This window comes from Astatotilapia calliptera, chromosome 5, assembly GCF_964374335.1.
Source record: "Astatotilapia calliptera chromosome 5, fAstCal68.1, whole genome shotgun sequence".
NCBI classification, from domain to species: Eukaryota; Metazoa; Chordata; class Actinopteri; order Cichliformes; family Cichlidae; genus Astatotilapia; species Astatotilapia calliptera.
The window spans coordinates 23564381-23590290 of NC_137426.1; the positions used below are offsets into that span (position 1 = coordinate 23564381).

Genomic DNA, 25910 nt, shown 5'->3' on the forward strand with positions numbered 1-25910 from the left:
CTGATACGCTGAGTAGGGCCTACCTGCAGGATAGCATCAAAAGCCAGACAGAGTTGGAGACAGAATGTGTCAACATGGTGGACTATGTACCTGTTTCAACAGAAAGCATGGACAGAATACGAGCAGGGACAAGAACCGACCACACACTACAAATGCTGATGAAAACAATACAAAAGGGGTGGCCAGCCTGTAAGAAAGATGTACCTGTTGAAATAACCCAGTTCCAATCTTTGCAGGATGAACTGAGCACACAGGATGGATTGGTCTTCAAGGGAGAGAGAGTAGTGATTCCAGAAGCACTGCAGGCAGATATAACCCAGCGAATTCACTCAACACACATCGGCACAGAAGGGTGCCTCAGGAGAGCTAGAGACTGCGTCTACTGGCACGGTATGAACGACCACATCAAAAAGTACATCGCTACATGTGACATATGTCGGTCTGTGGATGCAAAACAACAGAAAGAGACACTAAAACCACACGAGCCGACCACTAGACCATGGACCAAAGTGGGGACAGATTTATTCAACTTTGAGGGTAGGGACTACCTAATAACTGTTGATTATTACTCCAACTTTTGGGAGATAGATTATCTACCTGATACCAAGTCGAGTACTGTGATTAGGAAACTAAAGGCTCATTTCGCACGTCAGGGAATCCCAAATATTGTTTTTTCTGACAACGGGCCCCAGTACAGCTCAACAGAGTTTGCCAACTTCAGCCGGAAATGGGAATTTTGACACCATACCTCATCACCTGGCTATCCGCAGAGCAACGGCAAAGCTGAGTCTGCCGTTAAAACTGCCAAACGACTCATGAAAAAGGCGAAATTGGCTGGACAGGATCCATATTTGGCCTTATTGGACCACAGAAACACCCCAACACAAGGTTTAACTACCAGCCCTGCACAGAGACTGTTAAGCAGGAGGACGAGGACACTTCTCCCAATAGGAGACAGATTGTTGCAACCCACAGTGACTGACAACAAGTTAGCACTGATGAAAAACAGAGAGAGACAAACAAAGTACTACAACAAGACAGCGAAGGACATGGACACATTAAACCCAGGGGACTTGGTGCGAGTCCAACCTTTTGAACCACACAACTTATGGACCAAGGCTAGAGTGTGTAACACTCTGGGAAACAGATCCTATGATGTGGAGTTGGACAACGGCAGAGTCCTCAGAAGGAATCGTCGCCATCTGAGGCGAGCTACGGAGGTCAAAAAAGACATGTCAGCACATCTCCAGCCTGAGGGGCAGAACATTACTGTGCCGACACAGAGCAAAGAGAACACACAAAACAGCACTACCAGGTCAGGACGGGTAGTACAACAACCTGGATATTTGAAGGACTATGTATGCAATTAAGGGGTAATCTGTGAGTTATACGCTGTAATTTGTTTACTTGTCAGAGGAAAGACAAAAGAAAAAAAAAAAAGATCTGTGACGACATTTGAGTTATATGTTGTGATTTGTTTACTGGTTAGAGAACAGAGCAGAACATCTGTGATAATATTTTGAGTTATGGCTTTGTGATCTGTTTACTCGTTTGGAAGGAAAAAAAAATAAAAATAAGGAAATGAGAAACAAAACAGAAAAAATGAATAAAAGTAATACTAAAGGAAAATAGAAAGAAAGCTAAAAAAGTAAGTGGAAGAAAGAATTTTTATTTTTGAAGAAAATTGTGTCTAACAAAGAAATGTCATGTCTAAGTTTTGTTCCAGTTGCAAATTGAGTTCTCAACTTAGGAATAGTTCATTGTCTTTGTAAAAGAAAAGGGATGTAGCAATGGGAATTGCATTTACCTGTGTGTTCCACCCGGGGTCTGGAGAGTGTAACACCGGAAGGTGAGAACCGGAGACTCATGACTGTTTGTTAAGAGTTTAATAAAAGTTTACCTCGGAGGAGGGAAAGTTCAACCGAGCATCTTGTGAAGTTTATAGAGAGAACAAGATGAAACAGTAAGCACTCATGCTTTGCAGGAAGTGTGGGCTTTAGTGGGCGACCAGTAGCTTTACAGCAAGGTCGCTACGGCTTTTCTACGCTACCCTTGTCATGATCCTGGGCCATGTTGGCCCAGCATTCTTAGTTTCATGTATTTTTGTATTTTGTTCCTTATTTGACTTCCCCTTGTGACTTTTACCCCCTGTGTGCCCCTCTGTGTATCTGTGAGCCCTCGTTTCCCCTCGTGTTTTATTCCATGTTTTCCCCAGCCCGTTATGTCTGTGCTCTCCCCGTGCTCCCTCTCTCCTCCTGTCTGCGCCTCTGTGTACTTCCTGTTTTACTTTGACAGTCTCCCGTCAGTATGCGTCATGTTGTGTTGCTCCTGCCCTGTCTCGTTACAATTATCTGTGTCAGCTGTGTTCCCCGTGTGCTCCCACCTCCCTCGTTAAACCTCTGTGTATTTATGTCTGCGTCTCCCTCTGTTCAGTGTCGCATTCTCCCTCATTCATGGCCGTGTGTTTCTCTGTGTGCTAGTGTGTTGCTTCCCAGTGTAGTTTCTTATCAGCTTGTTTCGCTGTTTCCCTCCAGCAATAAAGCTGTGTTTTGAGTTCATTCCTGCCTCTGTGAGCTTGCGTTTGGGTCCACTTCCTGCCTGCCACACAGCCGAATCATGACAACCCTACGATAACAGAAGTGCTGCTGCTTTGCCTTTTACCATCTATTTCCGTTTGCGAGGGTTCTTTTTCCCTGCTGCTGCCAGCCTCTTAAGAGTGGACGTCGGCGTGGACAGCGGATAATTACACGTCAATTGACTGAATTGTTAAAATAAAGTAGTCGGGCCGACGGCAATTTGGAGTAATACAGCGACTCCGTCTGCTCCAGATTTAAGGTTTTATTTAGTTGGTATGTCTGTCTCTCTGTTTTGATTTGTAGTTTGGGATCACCAGTGGGTTCCTGCAGTTGGGCTAACCCCAGCGTTTGCATATTAGTTTTTCTTGGAATATATTATAATTTTCGTTCCTTTATTCAGATGCGGAGGGCCTGACGTGGAGGGGACTGGGGTGCCTTGGTGGTGGGATCCTTTGAGTGTTACACACCTGCATTTTTAGTTTATTAGTATGAGCATGTGATAGTGTGCTGCACTTGTGTATTGTTGAGTTTTCTTTTCTTTTTTCTTTTTTTTTTTCTTTTTTTTTTATTTTTTTTGTGTCCCATTTGGATCTTTAGACATCAGAATTGTTGTCTTAAGGCCAAGAAAGATGCCAAGCGGATTTATTTTACCAAGTGGATCATCATGGCCTTGCTATATTGGTCCATTTGATTGACCTTTATTATAATTATGAATTTATTTTATTTTCGGTTGCTACAAACGGGACAGACATGACTGGGGGATAGGACAGGGAGAAAAAATGAAAGAAAGAGAGGGAGAGAAAGAAAACCAAAGGGGAGAAGAGATGGTGAGAAGGGGGGGAAGAGAGAAAAAAACAAACAAAACACCTGGATCACCTGTATGGAGAAAAAAACCCAAGAGAAAGCAAACAAAAAAAGAGCAACATAATAAAAAAAAACAGCACCATCACAATAAACAGCACCATCACAATAAAGCTAGTGTGGTGAACACAAATGTGCTACCACATTTTGGTAAATTTTATTATTTTTAAGAAAAACATATGTCAGCAATTAAGACAATTATTATTTTACATTCATTACGTGTAGTCCATAACAATTGAGGAGAGTAAAAGTGAGAAATAATAAGCGGAACTGTTGACACTGTAGTCGTTCGCCCGCGGTTGCCTAGAGCGGACCAACTTCCTGTCCTCTCAGATGCAATTCGGGAAAAGACACGAGTGCTCCTGTGATTCTTTCTCTGAGACTCTACCTTTATTTTTACAGGTCAGTATCGTCTTAAAAATACAGTGTATGAGGGTTTTGTGCCTTGTTCTACTTCGGTGTTTACTGAGAGTTATGTTGACACCGCTGATGTAACCTTAAGTGGGGTTTAGTTGAAAATTACTGAAGCACGGCACCGCAGCGGTGGTAAAGCCGAGCCGCGCAGCCCCAGGTCTCGCGAGAGTTACCGCGAGTTATCGCGAGAGTTACCGCGAGAGCTCGCCAGCCCGCGGGATGTATTTAAACTTGGTAAACTCCATTTAACAAGCAAATATGTGTGTGTGGTGCTCCAATTTAACTGTAAAGGCCCTGACATCAGATTATTCGAGATTAAAATATCTTATATACACTTTATGGTTCAAGTGATGTGGAAATGTTAAGAATAAGCTGAGAATGAATGTACATTTATGTTGTTACATTGCAAAGTAATACATCCAGGTGTGTTTTGTCTAATCTAGTAAGATTTATGCACTTACAGTGGGGCAAAAAAGTATTTAGTCAGCCACCGATTGTGCGAGTTCCCCCACTTAAAATGATGACAGAGGTCAGTAATTTGCACCAGAGGTACACTTCAACTGTGAGAGACAGAATGTGAAATAAAAATCCATGAATTCACATGGTAGGATTTGTAAAGAATTTATTCATAAATCAGGGTGGAAAATAAGTATTTGGTCACCTCAAACAAGGAAAATCTCTGGCTCTCACAGACCTGTAACGTCTTCTGTAAGAAGCTTTTCTGTCCCCCACTCGTTACCTGTATGAATGGCACCTGTTTGAACTCATCATCTGTATAAAAGACACCTGTCCACAGCCTCAAACAGTCAGACTCCAAACTCCGCCATGGCCAAGACCAAAGAGCTTTCGAAGGACACCAGGAAAAGTATTGTAGACCTGCACCAGACTGGGAAGAGTGAATCTACAATAGGCAAGCAGCTTGGTGTGAAAAAATCAACTGTGGGAGCAATCATGAGAAAATGGAAGACATACAAGACCACTGATAATCTCCCTCGATCTGGGGCTCCACGCAAGATCTCATCCCGTGGGGTCAAAATGATCATGAGAACGGTGAGCAAAGATCCCAGAACCACACGGGGGGACCTGGTGAATGACCTGCAGAGAGCTGGGACCAAAGTAACAAAGGTCACCATCAGTAACACACTACAACGGCAGGGAATCAAATCCCGCAGTGCCAGACGTGTTCTGCTGCTGAAGCCAGTGCATGTCCAGGCCCGTCTGAAGTTTGCCAGAGAGCACATGGATGATACAGCAGAGGATTGGGAGAATGTCATGTGGTCAGATGAAACCAAAGTAGAACTTTTTGGTATAAACTCAACTCGTCGTGTTTGGAGGAAGACGAATACTGAGTTGCATCCCAAGAACACCATACCTACTGTGAAGCATGGGGGTGGAAACATCATGCTATGGGGCTGTTTTTCTGCCAAGGGGACAGGACGACTGATCCGTGTTAAGGACAGAATGAATGGGGCCATGTATCGTGAGATTTTGAGCCAAAACCTCCTTCCATCAGTGAGAACTTTGAAGATGAAACGGGGCTGGGTCTTCCAACATGACAATGATCCAAAACACACCGCCCGGGCAACAAAGGAGTGGCTCCGTAAGAAGCATTTGAAAGTCCTGGAGTGGCCTAGCCAGTCTCCAGACCTCAACCCCATAGAAAATCTGTGGCGGGAGTTGAAAGTCCGTGTTGCTCGGCGACAGCCCCAAAACATCACTGCTCTCGAGAAGATCTGCATGGAGGAATGGGCCAAAATACCAGCTACTGTGTGTGCAAACCTGGTAAAGACCTATAGTAAACGTTTGACCTCTGTTATTGCCAGCAAAGGTTATGTTACAAAGTATTGAGTTGTATTTTTGTTGTTGACCAAATACTTATTTTCCACCCTGATTTACGAATAAATTCTTTACAAATCCTACCATGTGGATTCATGGATTTTTTTTTTTTTTTTTTTTTTTTTTTTCACATTCTGTCTCTCACAGATGAAGTGTACCTCTGGTGCAAATTACTGACCTCTGTCATCATTTTAGGTGGGGGAACTTGCACAATCGGTGGCTGACTAAATACTTTTTTGCCCCACTGTATATCGGATTTGTGGATAAGCTATTTTGAGTTTGCCCTATATGTGAGAGAGCAATAAGACAGTTAAGGCATTATATGGTATCTGCACTGCTGATGTAAATGAGTGAAGGAATAGTGTGGTTAACAGTGTAAACTGGAGAAATGTAATGACCATAGATGCATATATTTGCCAAATGCCTTTTATTTACCTTTTACAGTTATTGAGCATATCTGACAAGTGAAAGCACTGGATGTAAATTATATTTGTTGATCTGAAATAAGAGATGCAATTCGGGAAAAGACACGAGTGCTCCTGTGATTCTTTCTCTGAGACTCTACCTTTATTTTTACAGATTTGTATTCTTTTTGTTATTGTGGTCTTCACATCTGGGACCCGTAACACTAGCAGTAGATAACAGTAGATACTAAATATTAAATGATATTGTGCCGCACGCAAGATAGACAGCGCACAATGTGCTTTGAGGCAGCAGCCAAGAAAGCTGTAGTCCGCGTCTGTGAACACCCGTGTGTACACCTGTGTGCATACCTGTGTGGATCAGCATGCTTGTATTCCAAAGGTTTCTCCATGTAATGATCTGCTAGGGAGTGTGGGGAGCCATACCCCCGTCCACCAGGGTATGAAGCAGGTATGGAGGAGATCCAGGCCCCAGATATCCAGAGGCCCCAGAGTACAAGGACCCGAGGAGGACCACCAAAGGGGGGGGAACCGTGCCACCCTCCTGGGAAGAGCTGAGTAGAGCCCCAAACAAGGGGTCACCCCGCAGCTACGGAGCAAAGGCCAGAGGGGTTGCAGTGGCGTGCCCGCGGGCTCTGCCGGCAGCCAGCTGTGCCAGAGAGGACCGAGCTTCAGGCCCAGAGGCCTGAGGGCATCCCACCCCCCGGAAGGAGCCCAGCCGGGCCACAGGCGCCCGGCCCCGCCAATCGGCCACCAGGAGTGAGCCGGTACATACATGAGCGCCCAGCCCCAGACGACAAGGACCACCAACACACCAACGTCTGAGGGCATCAGCCACCGGCAGGGAGTGTGGTGAGGGGAGATAGGCCTCCGTACTTTAGAGGGCCTGAGATGTACCCAGAGAGGTTGAGTCTAAGACCCAACCTGACATATAGACACAGACGAACAGGCACACGCGGACACAAACGTGCATTCCCACCCCATATGCACAACCAAATACTCGGCACTCACCCAACATGTAGACAGACACAAATAGACACTGCACAGACAGTCGCACGAGTTTTCTTTTCTTTTTGAGGAGTTTTTGTGCGCGGCATCCCCGCCCCTCCACCGGTAAGCCTTGGCTCTGAATTCTTTTTTAGAATATTTGTATATTGATATTTATGCTCGTGTTTTTATATGCTGGTTTAAATAATAATTTGTCTGTTTTTATTATTGAACCACGTCTCTGTGGTAAGTTCATTCCACAGTGTGGCGTGTTGATCGTTAAAGATCCTCCAGGTGCAGGGCCTTCTACGGTTCCGGGTATATTAGGGATGAATGTGATTCGGAAGTGTTACCATGAGCTTTTTGGGCAACATGGTGAAGCATTGTTTAGTTCTGCCCCTAAACCCCTTGTGCATGCGCTGCAAAAGTGCCATGATGTTAGTATGAGAGCCCCACAGGATTTGTCTGGCCATGTGAGAGTGAGAGGTAAGCGAGCATGTTGCATTCCGGGTGGTGTAATGAAAATAGTGGCCGCCACCTGTTCTGAGCAATATTCAGGTGCCACAGTGTTATTTGAACCCAATGATGTTAACTTGCCTGCTGGACTTAAGCGTCCCCTGCATTGGTTCGAGTGGTTAGAGGTACTGTATACATACCAGTTGTTAACGTAGGGACCACAGCAGTTTTGCTTCATCCCAGGACCGTTATGGGGACCCTGGAGGATGTTCACGTGGTCAGTTTGCCTGCTGGTGTGACAGAAATACCCCTTAATGTAGCCACAATGGCATCTCACACCGCCACTCCTACTGTGCAGGATCAGCAGAGGAACAGGGACAGGTGAGGTCTCTCCTTAAGACATAGAGCTCGGTCTTTTCTGCTCATGACACTGACTTGGGTTGCACTAACTTGATCTCCCATGACATTCCGCTCTTAGATGATATCCCGGTGCGGCAGCGTTAGAGGCGCATCCCCCCCTTCGGAGTATGAGGTTGTGAAAGAGCATATTAAACAGTTACTAGGGGCTAAGGTGATTAGAGAGAGTAGCAGCCCCTATGCTTCTCCCATTGTGCTTTTTAAGAAAAAGGCTACAATCAGGTCCCAGTTAGGGAAGACGATAGGCCCAAGACTGCGTTCTGTACTCCCTTTGGCCTATTTGAGTGGAACCGAATGCCACATAAGTATAACAGCCCTGTCACGGCGGGGTGCGCCGGTGTGTTTTTTGAAACAGGACCCAAAAGCAGATGTGGACGAGGAGTTGCAGGTTTAAACAGAAAGCGATCCTTTATTTGGATGATAGCACGAGTTAAACATGGAACCCTAAGCAAACTAAAAAACACTAAGAAACAAATACTATGAAGTTCTATGACTATAACAATGACTAAGACAATGGTGGAGATAACAGACGACCTGACAACAACATTCAGAAAACAGAGGACTTAAATACACACATGAGGTGATCAGGGGAAGTGGAGACACATGAGAACACAGCTGACTCGAATGAAACATAATGACAATACAGGGGAGAGTAACACTAACTACAATGAACAAAGAACACCAGACTCTTACAAAATAAACCAGGAAACACGGAGGCATAGACATGGAGATAAAACATGACATGAACTTAACATAACCACATAGACATGAAACATAGACGCAGGAACCAGGGAGACCGGGTACAAGGGGAGATGACAGAAATAACTAAGAAATAAGGTCTGAACAGCAACGTAGAAATGAACTAGATTGAAAATGAATACAAAAATACATAAAACTCAAACACTGGGTCACACGACCCAGTACCGTGACAAGCCCTTTGTTTAGGTGGACCGCTGCGCTCCTAGCACCAGCTGTGGGAAATCTTCACAAGGTCACTTTTGGGCCACACACACAGACAAGGTATTCTTTGTTCACATATATGTCTGTGTAACACGCCATAATGAATTTATGCATATTCATGTACCTTAATAAAGAGCAGTGTTACGAGGAAGCAGACGAGAGCAACTGGGGTCAAGCGAAGGAACGGCGCTGTCACTGTTCTCTCTCTCTCGTGCACGAGATCAAAGAGCTCTGGTTGGTGTCCAATGCTTTTTGCTGTTGTAGTAGGATTGTCTCGTTCCAGCGAGACAGAACCATCATTGGTCATCAAATATAACATTTTCAGAAGATAAATGAAGTGTTTTGTAATGTTCCTGTGAACGGGCCCTGGTTTTGACGTTACATCATTTGAAACATACAGCAGACATACGAGACCAATAAAATACATTATTACTACCAGTCAGATGTTGTTTGTAGGGTTCTGACCCACATGCATGGAAATGGTTTGGCCTCATGTATTATTGTTCAATAATACTAATGGTTTTGCTAATGCTAAGTGCAAAAATAATAAAGCTTACTACTTAATTGTCATACATCTAATTGGGGATATTAGTTATTTTGTTTCACTAACACTTTTGCCTAACACAGTCAATGGTTCATTTCCTGCCAGGGACACATATTCCCTTTGGGGTTGTGTCAGGAGGGTCAAATCAAACACGTGGAGCTGCCCACTGTGGCGACCCCTTCTGAAAGTAGTTGTCGCTCTCTCCTTCTTGCTGTGCGCCTTCCTAACATCAAACCAGTTTGAACATGTTGGTGTTCATATTGTGCATGTTGAAAAACATGGAGATGAAAGAGAAAAACAAAACATATGCAAGGACCATGAGCGCAAAGCATGAAGATGAAGATTTTGGCCATTCGTTTTTCACCAGAATCTTTATTAACACAAGTATCTGCACTTCTGAGCGAACAACTTGTGTATGTTTGTCTTCTGAGGTTATTATTATAACTATTGTTTTAAGTTGGCTGTACTTCCAGGTTACCTCGTTTCTTGTCCATTTTCACTCAACTATCAACTAAACACTTAGCTCAGTATGGGTACACCTAAAACCTTATTCCACTTGCCAGATTGTCTCTGTGTCTGCAGTTATTCTGCATTACAACCTTTTTGGTGTTGTTTATTCTTTAAGAACATTAAAAATGTAAAACCTTTTTGTTCGCCCCTCATTTTTGCCTTTTTTTCCTGCTCCCTGTCTGCTCTCATCACCTTGCTGGCTTGCTGCCTGTGACCCCTGCTTTGTGTATGCTGGATTATGGAGTTTGACAGAGATGCCAGAATAACAGTGGAACTTTGTGTCATATCCAAAGGTCAAATGTAATTATCAAGCCAACAAGTTCTATACATTCTGTTCATTCTTTAGACTTAGACAAGCTTCTTTCCACAGGTTTTATGAGTCAAAGGAGTTAAACAAGTGGAGATGGTTAATGAATTATTTGTGTTTGCCAGGGCAACAGATTTTACTCAGATAATCCAGTCTTTACTATATAGTTTGCTACAAAAGAAAGAGATTATGAACAAATGCGCATTATCTCTATGTATCTTACTTTTGGGAGCATTCACATGCTTCAGGTTCAGGTAGTCAAGCTGAACATGAGGTGCTAACACTCTTACCTCTTGTTCACTTTGAATGGTGTGACATTGTGCTTTACAAGACCAAATTATGGATCCTTTTCTTGCATGCAGTGAAATGTTCAGCTTTTTAAATAGTAAGGCAGTTGCCAGTCAGTCAAATCATGGTTATTCAAATATTCCAAAGGTGCTGTGAGCCAATTAAATCACTACAGAGAACGATTCTGATGGAGTGAGGTCATTGCTTGTGCAGCCTGTTATTTGGCATCAAAATGCAGCCGTTAAAAGTTGATCATTATGGTGAGTAATCGCCCTATTTTATAAGGACAAAGTTAGGTTACTGGCTTGGCTAATGCTAATTTCTAATCAGAGATCTGTTAACTTGCTTTGTGAGTGACTGCTTGTTGTCAGTGGCCATGCTAGTACCCCAAATGTCTTTTTTGCAAACTGTCAAATTGTGGAAGAACTGTAAATCCTCCTATAGTGATTTATAGCTGTGCATGGGTACAGTAGCAGTAGCAACATCTCTGCTTCAAATTCAACATTTGTCTTCTGTTTCTGCTTCTCTCTCTTCTCATGTTTTTTACAGGGAGTGCAGAATTATTAGGCAAATGAGTATTTTGTCCACTTCATCCTCTTCATGCATGTTGTCTTACTCCAAGCTGTATAGGCTCGAAAGCCTACTACCAACTAAGCATATTAGGTGATGTGCATCGCTGTAATGAGAAGGGGTGTGGTCTAATGACATCAACACCCTATATCAGGTGTGCATAATTATTAGGCAACGTCCTTTCCTTTGGAAAAATGGGTCAAAAGAAGGACTTGACAGGCTCAGAAAAGTCAAAAATAGTGAGATATCTTGCAGAGGGATGCAGCAGTCTCAAAATTGCAAAGCTTCTGAAGCGTGATCATCGAACAATCAAGCGTTTCATTCAAAATAGTCAACAGGGTCGCAAGAAGCGTGTGGTTTTGAATGTCAGAAATGTATATTTGTGAATGTGGAGATGTTATATTGGTTTCACTGGTAAAAATAAATAATTGAAATGGGTATATATGTTTTTTGTTAAGTAGCCTAATAATTATGCACAGTAATAGTCACCTGCACACACAGATATCCCCCTAAAATAGCTCAAACTAAAAACTACTTCCAAAAACATTCAGCTTTGATATTAATGAGTTTTTTGGGTTCATTGAGAACATGGTTGTTGTTCAATAATAAAATTATTCCTCAAAAATACAACTTGCCTAATAATTCTGCACTCCCTGTAATTCTGCACTCCCTGTATGACGTAAAGGCATAAAGTTCCCAACAATTCTTATGAAATGTCCTCGAAATTACTCAGTACTCAGGAAGAAACAGGAAGTGAGCCACATGTTGTCATTACTACTCTCCACCATAACTATACACAAATCCTTCTTTTATTGAAAGCAGAGCTTGTGAGTTTAAAGCTGTGAGCAAACAGTATTATTGCCCAGTGGCAGTTACTCAGACAGTGTGAGACCTTTAGTTGTTCTCTTTTCTCATTGTACCTGTTTGCAATGGTCTGTACCTGAGTTCTCTGCTATTTTGGTCACTGACCCTTAGCCACAAGTTAACCACAGAAGTCATTTGATATACATTTTACTGTGATGATGATCCTGTGGTGTTTGTCCACAGACTACAGTGGAAAAACATCCTAAATTTAGACATTATGTGTCCTCTGACCATCCCACATCTGGTGAGCTGACGCTTAGAGGGTTAGGCCCTGATGCAACAGCACGTCATCGTTAACATTATCAGCATTACAAGTCCATCCCAGAAAAATATTCATTTGTAACATAGCAGACATAATAAATGTAAAAAGAAAAACATACACTTAAATTGCAATGGAAGGCTATTAAGATAGAGCTAAAGAGAAACGTGAGAAGAAAGAAGAGTCTTAGTTTCCCTCTCGAGTAAAGCCAACCAGCCTGATAAATATCTCTATAGCCATGAGAAAATCGCCTTAGCTGTTTAGAGGAGCAATTAGTCTCAAGAATTCGGGTTAATGAGGTACAATTAAAAAAAAATATAAATATTTTAAGGAATCCAATGACTCTTCTTTGTGCCAGTATCCCCTTAAGAGCTTTCCTCAGTGTTATATTGGGCAGCTTCAGAGTTTTGACTCCTTGTGGTTTCTCAAGGAAACTGGTTTCTGTGGGCACCTTGGGTTAAAAGTGTAAATAAGCTATAAATGAAACACCTCTTTATCCTGTCTATTACTATGTAGAAACCTTGCATCAGGCCCTAAAAACCCTCACTGGTGACTGATACTCGCTTCATGCTCATGTCTGTTATTAAACCTTTGAAATAAGTATGAATTTAACATTGAGAGATAAGATCAACATAAACTTTAATTCAAAGACTTCAAAGACACTTTTCAGCCACGTTTGAAATTGCAGGAGGAAATGCGAGAGAGACCTTGAAGTGGCTCGACCCCAGCGTCCCGGATCTAACTTAAGTGCTAGGTAAATTATTTTAATCCCCCAAAGTTCCTGCTCCGGGTAGTAATTTTCAAAGAGCACAAACTTTGCAGGTGGAGCTTGCAGGAATAAAGCTTCTTTGATTGGTTGAGTGTCTATTTACTGTGTTCCTCTCTATTCAATTACTGAGGAAGTTTGTTATAGCAATATGTGACAACTCAGCAGCCTGTTATCTCAAATAAAATGTATCCTGTAAATGAAACACTATTTAAAAACAACACTTAAAGCACCGTGAAACAGTGAAGTGAATATAACTGATCAAGTCTGGGAAACCTTGAGTTTTTATTATTTAAGTTGTTATAAGGAACCATTTGAGGAATAGCTACAAAAACCTTCTCCTCGGATCCCAGATCAAAGAGAGACAGTTCATACTTTTGACTGATCACCTCAGTATTGCATTTCATCACTGGCTGATCAATATAGGACAAAAATGACACAGATCTTTATTAACTTTATTTATTCTGCAATGGGTTCATGAACAAAAACCCTTTGTCAGGATAATAATTAATCCATGCAATGTTTACATAGATCCTAATTCACAGACCACGAGCCCCACGCATGTCTGATTTACTACAGTACGATATCCATATTATTCTTTTCTCATGGAACAGAGACATTTTCTGTTTCTCTAAGAAAATTTCACTGTGCAAAAAGACGATCTTAAACAGAATCAAGCTGTCACAGCATTTTTCTCTCAGAAAGATAAACTAATATAACCAAGTGCAATAACATATTCTCATGCAGTAGACACCATAATAATGTTTTAGTATTCTACATATGATCTATATTTGAAATTATATATTTCACAGTATACAAACCGTTATTTAGCACCTTATTATACAAAGCAATAAAACACATGGAGGAAGTCCCGAAAAGTTGATTCTATTCATCTGGACGTAGCGTCCCCAACCTTATAAACAGGTTGGTGACGCTACGTCCAGATGAGACTGAAGAAGTCACTTGAATGAGTGACAAAATGTTTCTCCCACTAAAAATGCTACGTCCACATGAACAAAATCAACTTTTTGAGATTTCCCTACATGGATGATTGCGCATGCATTAAGACACGTGGAGGAAGAATCATTACAGCACAGTATGCTGTAAATAGGATGAAGGTCAGAGAACCATTCCTGAATTTCATTCAGGTTCTGTTGTTTTTTTGTGATTAAAGGCTCATTTATGGTGTTTTATCCTTGTAAATCTGAAATTTCAATACACGAGAAAAAACAGGCTTTCATTCTTTCTTTCTTTCTTTCTTAACTGGAGGAATTTCTAGTAAAGCTCACAGTGATGCTCTCTGCAATCACTAATAACTAACTCACTACCTGCTGTAGATATCAACTTATATCTGCTGTAACCTGTTTTTTTTTAAAAAATAGTCCTGCTGTAGGTGCATGTGGTGAACTGAGCCACAGACTGCGTTGTGCACATGCTTAGATCTCAATGTCGAGAACCTGGCGCAGACAATGGCTCACGTCGGTGGGGATGTCCACAAGACTGAGCTCGTTTCCATCCAGTCGCACCATTAAGAGTCTGGAGAAATTTGTCACGTCCACAACACTGCAGAAGCTACCCACAGTAAACTCTACAGGCAAGAGAAAGAGTGGAGACAGCGATGAGTTCACTTTCATGCAAAACTGTAAAATGGCAGTATAACTGTATAAATCACCCCAGGAAAAGACATGTCCAACATCTCATTTCTCAAAATCCAGCAAACAACTTTTTGTTCTCGTTTAATCTAAGTGGCAGTACATATACGATCATGAACTTTCTTATTACGAAATCAACAAAACTGGCTTAAAGGTAGAAAACTGCATGGTAATGTAGAGCATGACGATTAAAAAAATGATTTCTTCAAAGAAACTCTCACCTTTGATCTGATTGGCTTGCAGGTAAAGGTATTGCAGCGTGGTGCTAACTGAAGGAATTCTCTCCAGTTTGTTGAAGCTCAGGTCCAGCTCCACCAGCCCAGACACGTTAAACGTGTTAGCGGGGATGCCTTTATTTGTTAGCAGGTTATGCGACATCCTAAAATACTGTAGCTGAGAGAAGAGGCTCAGGAATCCCTCAGGTATAGAGTCGATGGCATTGTACTCCAGGTAGAGCTGATGCAGGTATGCAGGGAGCGGAGCTGGGACCTGGGACAGTGACACAACATCTCTGAACGAGATTACCTTGGTTGCTTAATAATGCATTTAGAAAAAAACAGATAAACAATTACCTTTGTCAACTTGTTGCTACTGAGGTCAAGCAGTGTGAGGGAGTTCAGCCCCTTCAGTGATGAGCCCACCTCTGAGAGAGCATTATCATGAAGGTACAGGATAGTGAGGTTATCCATTCCCTCTAGGTCTGCAGGTGACACCTAGGTAAAAGTGGCAATAGCCGTAAAGCATATCGTAATGTCTCAACTGATGTTGGACTAAAACAGGAGGGCTGTGAATGTGAATTTTTGAAGATTTACCTTCTCAATCATGTTGTTATCCATTCTCAGGTCTCTCAGGCAGAGGGGAAGGTTTGAAGGAATGCTGGTCAAATTATTGTATTGTAGATATAAACGCTCAAGTTCCCCCAGCTTCACAAATGCCTGCAAAGTGATCAAGATGAGCAGGTATAAAACCCAAAAAGAAAAATCATCCTAAATTATGTGGTGGTTTTACAATAAAAATGATGAAAGGGGCCTTTTCAGAGCACAGATGCATTATTGTCGGTTGTGCGTGATGTGTTTTTCAGTGTGTTTCACTGGAGAAAGAGACTTTATGCTGAGGGTTGTAGACCACAAGGTTTGTGGCTCTGATGTAGCAAGCTGCTGTCTGGTTTAGTGTGAGCATGTGCTCTGCTGATCACACTGCTTTACCCATACATGTTTCAAATTATAACAAGTTTATTATATGATGACAGAAAACTAACCACAATATTTATTCATGTTTTTTCCCCCTTTTGGTTTCTTCTTTTCTTTAAAAAAACAGGTAACACAGGAAATTAACTTGAGGATTAAGAACAGACAGCAATAAAAGAAAACCGACTCGGGCTGTTAGACACCTGTCAGCCATTGTACCGCTATTTATAGTGATGTGTGTCTGGATGTGCCTATGACTACGTGTTTACCTTCTTGCCAATTGATTCAGATGTCAGCTGGTTGAAATGCAACATAAGCCACACCAGATTGGTTGCATTGCTTAGAGCCGAGTCAGGCAAAGATGTGATGGCATTGTGTTGAAGATACAAGTATTTGATATGGGAGGGAATCGGTGGCACGGTGGTAAGGCCTCGCCCATTACAGTACATAGCAACGGGGAAGGAAGAGGGGCAGTCACACTCGTCAGGACACGCCGACACACTGTATGCTCTGTCTGCATACTGGGAGCCATAAAAGTATCCTTGGCTCTGCCAGTAATTTGTCCAGGAGTTCCATCCATGGCAGAGAACGAGGGGAATCAGGGCAGACAAAAGGAAAATCACCTGACGCATGATGGAAGGAAGTCACTCAAATCTTAACTGTAATGTAACACAGGGAGAACAGAGGGACATGCAGTGGTATTAAAAAGGCCAAAAAATAGAAAAAGTTATTCACAATCACCAAAATGTTCGAGATTTATAATCTTACAGATGTTTTAGAACGTTTTGAAATGCTCAAACATGTGAAATTTGACATTTAAAAGAACAAAAAAATCTTTCAGAAGTATAACTGCCAACTTTAACTAAATCTGTTATTCTTCTGTCCTACTTAGGTTTAAGGTGCAGTGCAGGCATGGACTTCATTTGGAAATATTGCTGCCTGCAGGCAGTCACATTCTTACTGGTCTTAGTCCACAGGGAAACTCAGAAAAGCCTTTCCTGGCTTTCTTAAACCTTCCATGAATGCCAGTTTTGTAATATTCACTCTGTTACCTTAAAAATTAAGGTAAAACATTCAGTGATTATTTTTCCAAAATTATTCTACCCTTACTTCTCATTTAGCCTTGTATAAATCTCAATTTAAAAGAAAACAAAAAGATTTCACACACTTGCATGCACACACAAACACACACACCTACCCGATCAAAGGCACTGGCCCTCTTGTCCCCCGCTCTCTCTCTGAGTGAGTGTGCTCAGGACTGCAGGGTGCTCTGACACACACTGTATGAAAAGTATTTTCTCCCCTCCCTGCTCTCCGTTCCGTCATGCTAGCCCCCTCCACACCCGTCTGTCTGTTCTTGTGCTTTTGATTACTTCCACCCCCTTGTCCAGTTGCCCGCACCCCATTGCATTTGGTCGGGAATGGCCCACAGCCCACTCTGAAGCCTTTTTTCTCCCCCTCCAGTGTGAATGATGTGAGACGCAGTGGCTTTGAGGGATTGTTCCCATCTGCGAGCAGCACATTCAATCCCTCCGTTTCCTCATTTCGAGTGACCCCCTCTCTTTCTTCACAATAAAGGGTAGAAAAATAAAAGTCATACATAAGTGGCAATGATAAAATGATCCAACTTTGGTTCATATGGTGCAAATGCAAATACCTGTGAAAGACTAAAATGAGTAAGAACTTGATATTACATATACTTTAGCTGTAGCACTGCAAAGAAAGTGGAAGTTTTGTTATCGTAGTTTATTGCAGCTACAAACATAAAATCGCAGGTGTGCTGTTAGCAGGTGAGACACTCACCAGCCAACTGTGTAATTTGGAATAATGAAAAGCTGGATAATTGGTTGTGTTTTTTTCTTCTTGCTGCTTTTTTTAGGAGGTCATCATTACAGCTGGAATAACTCAAAGCAAGCATACCTTCATCAGCACACACCTGCGGGTTTTTTTATTGTGATCTGTGTGGGGAAACGATGCAGAGAAAGAAGTACAGCACAGGTCAGTTTTGTTGTAACAGTACACGGTAAAAACCTTGTTACGCCTTGCATGTGATTGTTTTGTTCTTTCGTAGTTGCTTCAGTGTGCTGACAAGTGTTTTTCCTGTGTTGTGTTGTAACGTGTAAGGCGTTGGTTTAAACATTATTAAACATAATAAGATAACCTTAAGACAGAACCTAGATGCCCTTCGACCTACATAAGTTTTGTTTCATTTTTTTTTTACATGGGTGGACCCAACTCTTTCTCGTCTACAACAAGCTTACATCTTGTAAAGGGTTAAATGAAACCATGTGTGACAGTCTCTTTATGTTGTCTGTCTGGTTTCAATGTGGGCCTCTTCCTGCTTCTCTATGGTCTCCAACTCAGCGTCCATAAGAACCAGTGTTTCTACTCATTTTCTGCCCTCTCGACATCTTTTCAATCATTGGTTATTCTGAACTTCTATCTCTTCTTTCTATCCCGCTTTTTCTCTCCTCCTTTGATGTAAGCTTGGAAGATCTATAATTTTTCACTAAAATATTATATTTACACATGGTGATGAAATCTCTGAGCTTTAACTATATGAAGGGAAAGATTTTTTGGAAACACATGAAAATATAAACAGTTAGGTCCAATATTTGTTGGGAGAAAGACAAAATATCTGTAGTTTTGCCTCTGCTCACCACCACACTGGATCGCACAGTCAACGTGCTTTCAGTTTTACTTTGGAGGGTTTTTCAGATGATTTGCATGAAGTTTTTTCTTGCAGCTTGCTTCAGGTCATTATCCATTTGCACTGTGGAGCTCTGTCCAATCAGTTTTGCAGAATTTGACGCAATCTGAGTTGAGAGTATAGCGTTGTATACTTCAAAATTATTCTGCTGCTTATATTAGCAGTCACATGAGCAATAAAAACTAGTGACCCAGTTCCACTGGTAGCTATATCGACGTTATAACGCTGCCTCCGCCATGTTTGACATATAATGTGGTATGATTTGGGTGATGAGCTATTATTTCCTTCTTCAGATTTTTCTCCTTCCATCATTCTGATAATGATCTTAATCATAGTCTCATCTGTCCATAGATTTGTTTGCAGAGCTATCCGGTTGTTCAGTCTGATGTCACTAGCAGTGTCTGGACCTAAACTCCGCTGCAGGTCCATATATCAAACGATCACTATGGCATTACTGAGAGTTGAAACTGTCTAAAGTCTTTCATCTTGAATAAAATGATCAGCGTTCTGCTCTACCAGGTGTAACAATTGAGTTTAACATCCGGGCATCCATGAAAACGAAATTTATGACATTTAACGGAGTTAGAAGTTAGCAGGGAGTTAGCTCGCTAGCTTCTATCTAAATACAATATAGCATGTCCTGACTGCGGGGTTTTGGAAACAAATTAAAAAGTACAGCTCTGTTATCACTTCCAGCATAAATGAAGACAGAAAACTAAAAAGCAGTGACGTTTGTAGGGTTACTGAAGTTGGGCTAGCTGGTATATAATGATGTGCTACGTGACCGCTAGCGACACAGCTATGTTAGCATAATATAAACAAGCTAACTTTTTTTCCCCACTCGATAAAAGTTAACGTGAGTGTTCTCGGTGGTCAGGAACAAATGTAATCGCATGGCAGGATGCTGTAAAAGGACCAAACTTCAGCCAGGAGAACAACTGAGATAATCCATCCATAATACAAGGTTAGTCATTCATATACTGCTGCATGGGCTGGGCTGTAGTTACATCCTAAGGTTTTAAAAACTGAGCTTAAATAAATGATTAGCAGTAATAAAAGCCGAGGGAGGTTAACAGTGATCACTGACTGTTTTAGGAGGTTTTTGAGATCAAATAGAAGAAAATACATAACATTAAACATGTTAACAACACAAAAGCCATATTAAACGCAGACTACTTTAGGCCCGGAAGTAGGATTCGTCGTGTCATCACTGAACAACCGGATTGGTTGTCCTAAAAGTCGCTAGAAGTCGCTAAATGACGTCATCGCCTAATTTGCATAATTGGTCATGCTAATGTACCTGTAATCTATGTTGTTGGAGAGAGAAATAACCTCGTGGAAGAGACATAAAGTGAGTAAAAAACGTCCTAAATGCATTTAGAGTTTATTTAGAACTACAAATTAAATTTCTTTTAGCAATTATTGTTTTTTTTAATGTCACAATTCCAACCCTGCTCCTTTACCTGGGCTTGGACCGGCAAAAGTGACCCGAAATAGGCACTCTGGTGGAGTTACTTTGTGTGTGTGTTTATAAGTAGTTCTAAACCTTGTGATCCACAAAACAGCATAAGAGTAGAAGAAGAACTGACTGCGTTACAGCACCCGCTGCTTGTTGAGAGTAAAAGCGATACGCGCTTTCACGTCTTTTTTTAGCGACTTTTTTTTAGAGAAAAAGTCGCTAAGGGGTCTGAAAACTCGCTAAATATAGCGACAAAGTCGCTAAGTTGGCAACACTGTGGTGCATGGGCTGGGCTGTAGTTACATCCTAAGGTTTTAAAAACTGAGCTTAAATAAATGATTAGCGGTAATAAAAGCCGAGGGAGGTCAACAGTGATCACTGACTGTTTTAGGAGCTTTTTAACATCAAATAGAAGAAAATACATAACATTAAACATGTTAACAACACAAAAGCCATATTAAACGCAGACTACTTTAGGCCCGGAAGTAGGATTCGTCACGTCATCACTTAACAATCAGATGCCGACTCATTTAGATGTTTTCTAGCAACATATAATCTGGCCTCCGTGTTCATGAGTGGAACCAGTGATTTGTTGTAACGACAGACGTAAATTGACTAAGCAGGCTGTCATGAGAGCGAGCAACCTCCATAAATGCAACAAGTCAAGGAATAAGCTTTGTTTTGTATCACATCTAACATAGCAACTATTGAACAATCTGTACATGTTGTCACATTCAGTCTGACTCTTTTTAAGTCAACATATTTCCCAAAATGATAATTTTGCAATCCATTTATGTAGCTTTTAGAGACTCATCCAGAGTCTGTTGGCTGTTCTTCCTGTAGCCATTGCATCCGACATCTGACAGTAAAAAGCTTTATGAATCAAAAAAAGGGAAGAAAAGGGTGACCAGATGTCCACATTGCATTACATCTAAGCCAAAAGTTTCTTCCCTCTTTCTTTTTTGTCTGCAGGCATCCACAGACAGATGTAGCATTGGCAAAATGTTTAAGCAGTCATATTTGTTCCTGTAAAATGTTTTAGTATTTATTTGATTTTAAATATTTCTCTTAAAACATCTGAGGAGTTGTGTTCAACACCTGTGAAGTGAACCAAGAGACCGATAATTAACAGTCAAACCCTAACATGAGGTTATAAGGTTAATAACTCTTGAAATACTGAAATCTGCTTTTATGAGATTGTTAGGCAGATAAAGTTGTGTGACTTTTGTGTGCATGCATGAGACAAAGATAACCTTTCTGTGCCACGGTGTGACACATTCTCAAGGTTACCAGCAGCTACCCTTGAAAGTGAGGGAAATGACTCAAGGTCTTCAAAGTAAAAGGGTAATCTGGACTTTGAGGAGCAACATGTCCAACCCCCACCCATGTCCCCCCGTCCCCAAACTGGGTCATGAGCGGCACAGAGCTAGAACTTAACCCTTCTAGCGCAGACTGTGAATGCCTGCTAATTTCTTCTTGTGCAAAAAACCAAAGAAATACCAAGAAACCAAAACACTGACAAAGAGATATCAGACAAGCCAAACGCCAGGCAGAAGTAACTGCAAAAATACACACGGACAACACACTAACTTCTTTTATCTCCAGCATGAAGTCAAACAGGAAAAACGCAGTTTGTTTGCAGCACGTTGCTTAAAATGAGCCAAAGTGCTCCGTTACATATGTATGGCAGTCAGATGTTCTCCCTGCTGGCTGAGGTAGAGATTCATGCGGCCCTCATAAATTTGCACTAATTTAAAAAAATCCTGTGTTTAATTGATAAGTAAGACGTGATGTTAGGGTTCCTGAAAAAGAAAGTATGGAAGAAGATAATAAAACAGTAGAGACGATAAAAGATTCACTACAGAATTCACTGCTACTTGTGATGCATTTTTTTCTTAAACTGCATTGTTTGCACATCTCTGTGTTTCTCATTTCCTGGACGCTAACCTTAACTTTTACATGCTTCACCTCATCCCTAATGATACACACACTCACACGAGCAGCATTAATAGCTCTTCTCAAGCATCCCTGATCTGCTCACTCCCTGTACTCCACTCCAAATATAGCTGCTTCTAACTTGTTCTCCACACAGTTCCAAATGCTGCATAAAATAATAACTGAAGGAAATTTACACTTAATAAAAATACTCTCAATTTCAAGGTGTTATGGTCTACTTGGACAAAGGGACTCCTTAAGGTAACTTGAACCATGGCACCCTAGGGCACAGGGGCAGCAAAACCATGCAATAGAAAGCAGATGTATACACACACATACACACATATAGATACATGCATGCACACACACTTCCACATAAACCATAAATCACAAACAGATGTTTAAATTTACACCATGTCGGGATCCTCAGCCTTTTCTCATATGGATAAAACGCACAGCTCTTTAAGGAAGTATGTTATAATTACGGGCTTGAGCAAAAATAGAAGAAAAAAAAAAAGAAAAAGAACCAACAAAAAACATTTAACTTCTTAACATCTTGGCATAATTTTTTTTCAACCAGTGTTAAATCTTTTTGAGTTACACTGAGAACAGAGGCGTTGAATCTGCACTGAACGGTGTCCTGGTGACTCAGCATAGCTGCCTGCATCTTGGACTCCAGCTGCAACATCTGGAGTCCAACACTGTGCTTTGGCCCATAAACCTGCGGGGAAATTGTAACACTAAAAGAAAGAATATGTCTCCAAAAGAAAGTTACATGTCTTATAAGAACAACCAGGAGTTTTTGCCACATCATAATTCATCTGAAGTCTTTGAGTTGGTTATTTTTTTCACATTGCTAATAAATCACATCTTTCAAATAGGCCTATATTTGATTTAGTGGAATTAATGCGGTATGTGTGCTTTTGATATGTGAGGAAAGAGAGCCCTCTAGTGTAAGTGATAGGAAATTTAAGGATGTGTTCAGGAAGCTGTTGAAGACAATCCAAGAGAAAGGTGAGAAAGAGGAAAGCAGAATCACAACTTCCAGCTCAAACTATGCTCTGGTCAGCTGATAACACTTTTAAAATAAACATGTAAAGCAGACAGTGTTAAACAATTGCACAACCTAGGTTAAAAAACATTACGAGTTTAGAATGAAGAAAGTGAAAACGTTCAAAAAACATCAGTCACAGTGTTGTATTGTACATTCAGTCCCCTTGAGACTTACGCAGACATGGTAACGTACATTTACTCACAAACAGGACGGTAGCTGGCAGGGACAAAAGACAATGACTCATTAATGAGGAAATTGAACAAGAGACTCCCAGTGAGTCACACTTCTACGATGACATTATACCTTTTGTCAGTGGTTTCATAAATAATCGTGTAATGATCCTACTGTAAACAACAGACAACTGTTGATCTGACTGTCTCATTGCATCACATCATAAAAAACTGTGATACAGTCTGAATAATAGTGATAGTAACAATAATAATAATCTAGGATTATGATGAATAATGTGTGACATTATTTGTATCTAGTTTAAGAGCACTTCATTAAGCAAGGTGAAATTTCAAAACACTTACTATTTAATCTTATTAAAGCCATTGTCAGTACTTAAAAATACTCACATGAATCCTTAAAATATAATGAGTGTAAATGGAAATGTGAACATTTCTACTCTTCTAAAAGAAAGGAGATTTTAAAAATATGCTGAACTTGTGTTTTTTTGGGGTTTTTTTTTTTTTTGGGGGGGGGGGGGATGTTTGCACTGTGAAGGCAGGAAGTGGACCCCAGTGTAGGACTTAGAAGATAAGACTTCGAACTCAGCTTTACTTTACAGCAAAACTCTAGGAGAAAAACACAGGGAGCACGGTGCAAGGAAACACATACCATGTGGAGAAGACACAACAACAAACAGACAGGACTCAGACAATAAATACACACCAGGTAATTAGGAAGATGGGAAACACCAGGGAACACCGCTGGAACTCATTGGGGAAGCAAGACAAGGGAAGCAAAATTACACACATGGCACAAGAGACGGGAGACTAACAAAATAAAACAGGAAATAAATAAACACAGATTCACAGATTCAAAGACTTGACAAGAAGGCACGGGGGACGCTGGAGAAGCATGAAAACTGAAACAAGAGATAGAATACAAACACAAAGACACAGAGGAAATGAAAAAATGAAACAGCAAGGGAGACATAGCTGAACGGGGAGACAAAACTGCTTCGACACAGGAAAACAGAAGGACCAGATAGGGCAATATGGGAAGACAAAAGACAAATGCTGATGTCATTGGGACACCAAGGAACACAGAAGGGAACTAACTAGAACCAACCTGCATGTCAAAAGTAACAAAAATGACAAGAACAGAAATCCGAGGAATATACTGAGTCCATAAAGAGCTGCAAACAAGATTTTTAAACTTTAAAACACAGTGAATAAAATTAAAGCCACCACTCAATAGTAAATAAATATCAACATTAACAGGGACAAATAGTGAAACACTAATGACTAGCTAAATATAAAAACAAATTAAAGGCAATAAAGAATAAAGGTGAATATAGGTAGGTGAACATCTGTAATCCACAAAATGTGATCGAAACATTAACAGCAGAAAACTTAGAACCCAGGGTTTTATAATAACGCATTCAAAATCACCTCCTTGTGCACCATTTTCAGCAGGGTTTCTCCTCTGAGGTGTGTCAAAATGTAATCCTTCATCTTGAGTGGAAGTCGTAAGGAGGCAAAACTGATCGTGCTTGTGTGGCTGTGGTCTTTTCAGAGCAGCTGCGTGGCAAACACTTCCGATCATAGATAGTTTCTGCTGAGTGCAGAGTGAACGTGGACGGTCGTATTCCTACCTAGCGTCGTTTCCACTGGTCTTGTCGCTAATTGTAATTTATACTTAATAAAAGCTTACAATGGTGTGACCGGAATGAACACTTAAAATCTGTTACACTTGTCCACACAGTCAAAATAAAGTTTGGATGAGGTGTTTTTGGTTAAAGAACATGTTCTTGTAATTCTCCATGGTTAAAGTGAAATGATCCATCCCCTCTAATACATTTTGAAGCCCACATGAAGGATTGTGATTCTCCCTGGTTTATCCTAGAGGGAGCTCTTTGCATGATGTGATCAGGAGATCATTTTGCCTGCTTCTTCCCCACTGCCTCTTCTTTCTCAGCACAGCAGTAATATATTGCTGGAAAGGAATGTGGGATCGTTTTCTTCTCTTTTGGTCAGCTGTTTTCAAGAAGCTCTTTCCTTCAAACACACACACACACACACACATTTACACACACACACGCGCATAGGCACACACAGAATGGTCTCTTTGGCTCCCCAGGTACTTTGTAGCTTAATTGCCTCTAGACCGATCACATACTGTACCCCCACCACCACACACACACACACGCACACACACACAAACACTCTCTTTCGAGGAACAATAACATATACAATTTGCATGCTGATCAATTCAAATCCAGTTTCCTCTCATTTCCCCCCTCCTTGTGCTTCTTTAGCGTACCTTCTCAGATCTTTTTGTGCGTCTCTGCAGGCAAACACGTTTCCACTAAATGTACCGTTGTTACTGCGGGCTAATACAAGAGGAATGGAAGAAGTGAGTGTGGGAAGTTTATGAAGGAGGTCTGGTAGCATTTGAAGCAGAGGAATGTGTCAGACGGGGCATATGCCGCCGGTAGCCTGAAAACATATACACATGCACACATCCCGACACACACTCATTCAAAGATCCCAAGGGTTTCATCACTGAGGATTTAGGACAACCCGTCTCCGTTTGTATCTCCTAAACAAACAGGTAAGTTTGTGGTTAGTTTCTAGTTTACCCCATTTCCTCTTTCTGCATTGAAGGCAAAACTGGAAATGATGAAAATCAGACTGTGTGTTTGTTTA

The 25910-nt window shown here is 41.2% G+C and overlaps 2 protein-coding genes across 5 annotated transcripts in view; one reads left to right on the plus strand and one right to left on the minus strand.

Annotated features, from left to right (window-relative positions):
- Positions 1 to 25910, plus strand: part of LOC113022661 (lumican) — a 35268-nt gene that overhangs the window by 3297 nt on the left and 6061 nt on the right. Inside the window, exons 3-4 of one of the 4 annotated variants that reach the window (XM_080301359.1) lie at positions 16769 to 16941; positions 17756 to 17874. In XM_080301359.1, coding sequence (XP_080157485.1) covers positions 17850 to 17874 — 25 coding nt within the window. In that variant the 5' untranslated portion in view covers positions 16769 to 16941; positions 17756 to 17849. Of the gene's footprint in view, positions 1 to 2105; positions 3840 to 16768; positions 16942 to 17755; positions 17875 to 25428; positions 25816 to 25910 lie in introns of those variants that run through there. The other 3 variants (XM_026168287.2, XM_026168289.2, XM_026168288.2) reach the window with 3 other exon arrangements.
- Positions 13483 to 17233, minus strand: fmoda (fibromodulin a). Its single transcript, XM_026168292.2, has 6 exons — positions 17075 to 17233; positions 16146 to 16535; positions 15502 to 15624; positions 15262 to 15402; positions 14911 to 15178; positions 13483 to 14625 (listed from the first exon to the last, which is right to left on the minus strand). The coding sequence occupies exons 2-6, from the start codon at positions 16506 to 16508 to the stop codon at positions 14474 to 14476; spliced, it is 1047 nt and encodes a 348-aa protein (XP_026024077.1). The 5' UTR covers positions 16509 to 16535; positions 17075 to 17233; the 3' UTR covers positions 13483 to 14473.